At 37.6% G+C, this 7,033-nt stretch overlaps 1 protein-coding gene across 1 annotated transcript; it reads right to left on the reverse strand.

The window, feature by feature from the left end:
• Positions 1 to 3,862: 3,862 nt before the first annotated feature.
• Positions 3,863 to 5,960, reverse strand: LOC149383929 (F-box/FBD/LRR-repeat protein At1g13570-like). The gene is made up of 4 exons (XM_089627948.1): positions 5,910 to 5,960; positions 4,923 to 5,713; positions 4,421 to 4,576; positions 3,863 to 4,293 (listed from the first exon to the last, which is right to left on the reverse strand). The coding sequence occupies exons 2-4, from the start codon at positions 5,697 to 5,699 to the stop codon at positions 4,030 to 4,032; spliced, it is 1,197 nt and encodes a 398-aa protein (XP_089484074.1). The 5' UTR covers positions 5,700 to 5,713; positions 5,910 to 5,960; the 3' UTR covers positions 3,863 to 4,029.
• Positions 5,961 to 7,033: the final 1,073 nt, after the last annotated feature.

The following is a 7,033-nucleotide window of genomic DNA, read 5'->3' on the forward strand; positions in this document are numbered from 1 at the left end:
CCTGGTCTCATCGTTACTTTCCCATCATTTTTCTCTAATATTTTCCATGGCTTTCAAATACAATTATAATATAGTGAAATTTGTTGTAACTAGCCAAGTTTGTCATTCTTATTGGGGGAATAGCCCAAGTTTCATTTTATTAAGCAAATAACCCATATTTTTGGCTCAGACCATAACGCCCTTGGTAAATTCGTGAATATGTTAATTTAATTAACCTACTGGAGTGAGTTATGTTCATTAATTAACTTATTGGTTGAATATTAGTTTAGGTTCTGATTTTTTTGTGAGTAAAGTTAATTTACTAAATGATTGAATTCGGAATTAGGTTAATTAATTGAATGCTTTGAATATCAATTGACTAATGTTATGATTTTTGTAAATTTTTTATGAATTTCAAATCCTTCACGAATCAGTTAATTAATTAACCTAACTCACTCCAGTAGGTTAATTAAATTAACCGATTCGCGAATTTACAAAGTACCTCTCCTCAATCTCCTCCATCGCCGCCGATTTCCTCTCCGTCGCCGATTCCTCTCCCCCCGTTGAGTCAATCTGAGCCGTCGATTCTCCGAGCATCGCCGCCGCCGGAGCTCACCGGAATCGATGCCGTCTATGGCGGATCTTGACGGCGTCGATGGCGGATCTCGCCGGCGATGTTAGGGATCAGCAACGAGGATGGACGAAGATTGGCGATGACATGGCGGCGTGAAATGGATCGGCGGTGATCGGTGGCGTGTAATGGATGAAGATGAGAACGTGTTTAGGTTTAGGTTTTTGGAAAATTGAGTTTTGCTCTTATATATGAGAGTAATTTAGGTAGTGAAATATTAATTGGGCTATTCACTTAATTTATTCAAACTTGGGTTATTCTCCTAATATTGGTGGGTTGATTGGGTTAGTATGCTCACTCTCCCATTAGAATTTTGACTTTTTCTATTATTTTATCTTACATTTTCATTTTATATATTATTTCCACTTTTTCTCTTATTTTCCGGGTTACAAAAGAGCAAAAGAGCAATATTTTATTTTCCTCATTAAAATTTTGCCCTAACTTCTGTTAATTTGTTTTGCAAGCGTGTAACCCCGAATGTATTTGTTGGTAAAATCTCAGGGAGGGTTTGGTTTTCATTTCAAAAACTGTTTTTGACTTTTTGAGATAAAAAAATTGAAAACAAAAAGTGATTCGGCCATGTTTGGTATTCATTTCAAAAACAGTTTTTGAGTGGAAAAAATTGAAAACAAAAAGTGAAAGTTATGTTTGGTTTAAGTTTTTGGAAAAAAATTTCAAAAAATTTTGAAATTGTTTTGTAAAAGAGTAAAGAAAACTGAAAACAAATAAAAGGTGTTTTTGGAAAAAAATTTATTCTCTTCTCTCCTCATTCTCCTCATCTTCTCTCACTACTACAAATTTGGTTTTCTGATGCGCATGACTATCAGGTGCGACAAGTCGCACCTAAAAGTCGCATCTAAATGACTTTCGGGTGCGACTAGTCGCATCTGATAGTTTAAAATTACTATCATGTGCGACAAAGTCGCACCTGATTATTTAAAATTTTAACCGGGCCAATTCTCCCCCTCATTTTTTCATTCGATTTTAAAAACAAGGACCACCAGTTGATAAGAGAACAAGGGAAAAAAAACGCAGAAGAGAGAGGTAGAGGGAGATCAGAAGTGAAAGAGAGAGAGAGAGAGCTCGGGGAAGAAGAAACGAAGACCGGATCTTGGTTTCGAGGTAAGTGTACGTTCGTCATCTTCTCCATCTTGTCTACTTCTTTGCTCTTCATCTTCAAAACCCATACATGAAGATCAAGGGTTTGAATCTCTTTCTTTTTCTCTCTCTCGGTTTTGCTGTCCTTGAAGCTTCTCGGAGTGGTACAAGGTCGAAGGAGAAGGATTTAAGCTCGTATTACCATCTTCAATTCAAGGTGAGGAATTGATTTTTTTCCCAAATTTTGAATCCGAAAATTAGGGTTCTTATTTTTGAATTGGGGCTTTCCTTCTCCGAGCTGTTTTGATGTGTTTTTTTATGTGATTGGACTCGAATTCTTGGTGGTTGTACTTGGATTAATGATGAGTTGTGATGATTTCTCGAATTTTCGTTTGATTTGATAAACTGTTTGAAGAGCCTCTGTAAACGGAGTAGACAGTCCGATATGCTCTGAGATAATTTTTGTGGATATTTTTCATGGATAGTAGACTGTATGAGCTTTCTAAAATGACCAAGAACATGTAAATCCATGGAGTATTGAATGAGTTATGAATTTCCAAAGTTTGTGTTTCGCAGCAGTAAAACGGGATTTCCAGAATTGTAACAGTGAATTACGCGCTGTTTTTGAGATAGCTATTCTTGTCGTATATATGCTTGTAATATTTCGTTAGAAAGCTACATGAGTCTACTTTCATTTGCCGCTAGAACCAATCGATTTCAAGTTTTGTAGCTCGAGTTATGATGGCTTAAGCGCTAGTGGGTCATTGTGATTAGTTTTCAAGTTTTGTAGCTCGATTTCAAGTTTTCAAGTTTCATTTGCCGTGCGCTCGCCTCGTCCCGAGTCTCTGCAGGTTAGTGTTTAGTTTAGAATTTGTGATTAGTTTATCAGTTAGGAATTGTAATTAGTTAATTGATTAGTAATTGTAATAATGTGATTAGTTTAAATTTGTTTTTTGTTTTAATTAGTTTTGATATATTGTAATTTATCAATTAGGAATTGTAATTAGTTAATGAAATTAAAATTAAGATATATTGTAATTTATCAATTAGGAATATAATGAAATTAGTTTTGATTAGTTTTAATATGCTGATTATATATTGTAATATATAATCAGCATATTAATTTTTTTTAAAAAAAGATAAAGAGCACCAAACACTTTTTTCAGTTTTTTCAATTTCTCAAAAACAAAAATGAAAACTGTACCAAATAGCTTTTTGAAAACAACTGCAAAATAATTTTTTAGTGCAACTAAAAAAATTAGAAAATAGAAAACAAAAACTTTTTGAGTTAACTACCAAACACAACTGAAAATTGCGTTTGATTTAATTTTTCGGAAAAATTTTTCAAAAAATTTTGAATTTGTTTTGTAAAAAAGTAAAGAAAACTGAAAACAAATAAAATGTGTTTTGTAAAACAAAAAATTTTCTTCTCTCCTCATTCTCCTTCTAAAATAAAAATGAAAACTGTATCAAACGGTTTTTTCAATTTCTCAAAAACAAAAATGAAAACTGTACCAAACAGATTTTTGAAAACAACTACAAAATAATTTTTCAGTATAACTACAAAAATTAGAAAATAGAAAACAAAAACTTTTTGAGTTAACTACCAAACAGGACAATATGCGACTCGCAAATTTTGCAGTTTTTATTTGAATATGGTTATTTTGATTATGAGTTTTCACATTAAATGACAATTGTACCCAAATAAATAAGATTGTCTATGTCGATCTGAAAAAATGCAACGTATGTGACACAACTGAGATTTCAACAAAAATTAACGGAAGTTATGTAACAGGACTATTAAGTACCATATTTGAAAGGGTCAAGCGGCTAAATGGCCAAATAGAACTTAAGGATTTGCAAAATAGCCAAAGTTTATCAAGTATAAGCAAAATAGCCAAGCTGCGATTATTAATCCAGGCAGGATTAAATTTAATCCACACAAAATATCGGGATTAAATTTAATCCAGGCAGGATTAATTTAGTCCAGGGATGAGAGTAATGGCTATTTTGGTTAACCTAATGAAACTATGGCTATTTTGCAAAAGCCATAGTTTGAATTGGCTAGTTCATGCCATTTTTCCTATTTGAAATTCTATGAACTATCAGTGCAATAATAATAAAAAAAAAAAATTCTCTATTTCCAGTTCCACCTTTGGTTTCAAATTCAAATACATTTATGGAATAGACAGTTATACGTTCTCAATATTCTCAGGGAAGAATAGGCTAGCAGAGCCAGTAAGACTTGTATTTTTTTTTCTTCTAACATAGAGCCACGTCTAGGCTTGCTGTTGAGCTTCATTCGCAACCGAGACGTTTAATTAGCTGACCGATATCTTGGCAGTCGGAGAAGCGCGCTCCAACCCAAACAACAGCTTCTTTATAAGCTCAAGCTTTTTGGTGGAGATGAAGGAAGAGATCTTAATGGAAATCTCGTCCAAAATTGGTGAAGCCGAGAGCATGCGCTTAATGAAATCAGTCTCCGATAAAGAATCATTGTAAAATCTCACACCAAACTTGCCGAGACGAGGGAACGCCAGGTCCCACTGCACGGCCTCCCATTCTTGGTTGCAAAGCCACCCAAACTGATCAACAAAAGATACCATTACATCGAGAACACGGAGATCAGCTACATTTTCTTGTAACCATTAGAGTGAATTCTTGTTTTGACATTTGACATTCTTAAGTTGGAATTCTGGTTCAGAAGCTTACGTCAACGTGAAGTTCTTGAAGATTGGGGAGACTACTCAAAAGCATGTAAAAGCCTGTGGTGTGTTTGGTGCACCTAAAGCAAGCCCCGATCCACAAAACACGGAGATCAGCGAGCGGAGCCGGAAGCTCTCTCGGTACGATGCCCGACGCAAGATACTGTATATATAAAATGAATAAGACATGATAGGTAATGTTGACCATGATAGTATGCTTAAAAAAACAAAGATTTACCGATATAAGCCACATAAACATAAGCGTTTGCGTTTTAGTCAAAGTTTTGTAAATTTTTCGTAAATAGCCAAAAGCTTTTGTAAATATTTCGTAAATAGTCATATTTACTAGAAATTTACTCTGCGTTTTTTTATTATTTTGATAGCGTAAATAGATTTATAAAAAAATTTACAAAAAATTAACAAAATGTTGGCTATTTCAAAATTTCTAATGTTTCATATGATTAGATAGCTACTGGACCTCAAAGAAAAAATAACGAGCTGTCTCTCACCTCTAAAGAAGCACCGATACTGATTCTTAGAAACCGAAGCCGAGGTGCATCGTCCATAAGTGGCATCAAATTGTCTCCACGGATAAAACCCTTCTCGTTATTTAAATGAGAAACATGGAAGTGAAACGTCTCCAAGACGTTGCAGTTCATGAGTCTGAGATTGACGAAACCCAAACAGCGAAACTGGAACGATTTCAAACTGGGTGCGTCGATGACAAGCCTGTCGTCTAGTTTGTTGTATTTTAAGGTCAGAGTCTCGAGCACAGAGGAGCCGGAGATCAGGGTCTGGAGCGATTCCTGGCCGATGGTCGCACTCTCGAGATCGAGGCTCTTCAGTCTCCCAAACCCGCGGAACGTCGAAGGAGGAATTATGTCACAGTTGGTGAGTCGGAGATGGGTCAGGGTTTTCCATGAAAAGAACGCGGAAGAGGGCATCGGCCAGCTCCATAGTGGGCGGGGGCGGATCACGAAGTTCTCGATCGGGTGCCTCGAGAGTTGGTCGATCCAGTTCTCGATCTCGTTGGTTGAGGGAGTCGTGCTTAGATATATGCGAAAGTTCCGAATTGGGACGGAACGGCTCTCTATGAACCGATTCACAGTGTCCGGCTCATCTGGATTCCAAGTGAGATAGAGTCCCGAGATCGATTTCCATGTGTTCCTCCACTGAGAGGACAAGAGGCTCGTCTTCGCTGCTTCTTTGGTTGGCATTGACGATAGGATTTGGTCGATCACGTTGCCGGGTAAGTCGCTGAGTCTGTCCACTTTTTCTTCCTCCATTCAGTACCTTGCAACTGTAATTCACCCAACTGTCTCAATTGTCGAATAAGAAATCTGTGCAAAGGGTTTATTTTGTGTAAATATAGAGACCACTCTTAGTCGTCCGACCTGATCGAAGATGATATTTAGCAAATCCAATTATATTATTGCTGAATACAATGTGTATATGTATATGTATACCATACTGAGGTAAAATAAGTAAATTCTTACCTCGTGATAAGACCTCTGGAGAAGAAAGTCGCAGGGAAAAACACTTGGGAGAAGAAGTCAAATATAGCAACCAGTTTCTTTTATTATTTAGGGTTTTTTAGAAGCCCAATAAACGACCCAAAGTAACCCTAAACACTCTGAAAAGGTCAAAAACTTATACTCAGTTCAAATTACATGAGATACTTCGTTTACAAAACTTTTTTATTTTTTATTTTTAAAATATCTCACTTTTAATTTTTATTCTAGGAATACCTCGTTTTATGTGTGGATTTTATATTGCTCCTTCACATCTAAACTTTGTCTTCGTCCAAATGAAAAACAATTTCTTTTCAGAGGTGGAGGAAATATTATATCGGCGAGTTAAAGTTTACATGTAGTATGCATTAACTGTAATCTCAAATATAATTGTGGAATTTACAGTTGTTGAAGTCACAACAACACATTATTTCATTTGTATCACAAATGAGTCTAAATTGCATTCGTGTCCTTTTTTTTTTTTTTTTTTTTTTTTTTTTGCATATTTGTCGACTATACAATGTCTTAATTACATTTCTATTTTATATACAACAAGAATCCATATCCACACCCAAATCTAATCTCTCATCAAATTTCCTCCCAAACCCTAATCTCTCTAGCTCAGCTTCGACCACCGCGCCGATCGCCGATCGCCGCTCCGACGAGGCCACTGCCGCCGTAACCCTTGTCGGAGCTCTCGCCGGAATCACAGAACCAGCCTTCCCGCGGCCTCGAAGCCTCCGTGCTCCGATCTCTCCCGGTGTTCGTCTTTGCCGACGGAGATTCGGACCAGGTTCGACGGAGAACCAGCCCACGGAGTACATGGTTTCGACAATGACGTAGCCGACGAACTCACCATCGCCGCCTTCGCCGGAGTTCGGGATCGCGGAGATTCTCCGGATCCGGTGGTGGTGCTCGCCGGAGCAGGCGAGGGATCGGACACCGCCGGCGCCGGGGACGACGAGGAAGCCGATGTGGTGAGAGTTCGTTCCGACGGAGAAGAAGAGGACGAAGGAGTCGAAGTCGGCGCTGGGGAAGCAGAGGCGGTTTCCGTCGGGGTCGAGGTCGGAGGGGGGCAGAAGCGATGGCGACGAGAGGACGGTGGATTT

The sequence above is a fragment of the Urtica dioica genome, chromosome 10 (genome assembly GCF_054948205.1).
Source record: "Urtica dioica subsp. dioica isolate 48M chromosome 10, U.dioica_male_clone48M_v1_H2, whole genome shotgun sequence".
Classification (NCBI taxonomy): Eukaryota; Viridiplantae; Streptophyta; class Magnoliopsida; order Rosales; family Urticaceae; genus Urtica; species Urtica dioica.

Bases quoted from the DNA above. Each gene is read 5' to 3' on its own strand.
- LOC149383929 (XM_089627948.1), bottom strand. From the start codon at position 5,699: ATGGAGGAAGAAAAAGTGGACAGACTCAGCGACTTACCCGGCAACGTG. The intron at 4,577-4,922 runs GTGAGAGACAGC...TTATATATACAG, and splicing joins GTATCGGTGCTTCTTTAGAG to TATCTTGCGTCGGGCATCGT. The intron at 4,294-4,420 runs GTAAGCTTCTGA...TTTGTTGATCAG, and splicing joins TTCAAGAACTTCACGTTGAC to TTTGGGTGGCTTTGCAACCA.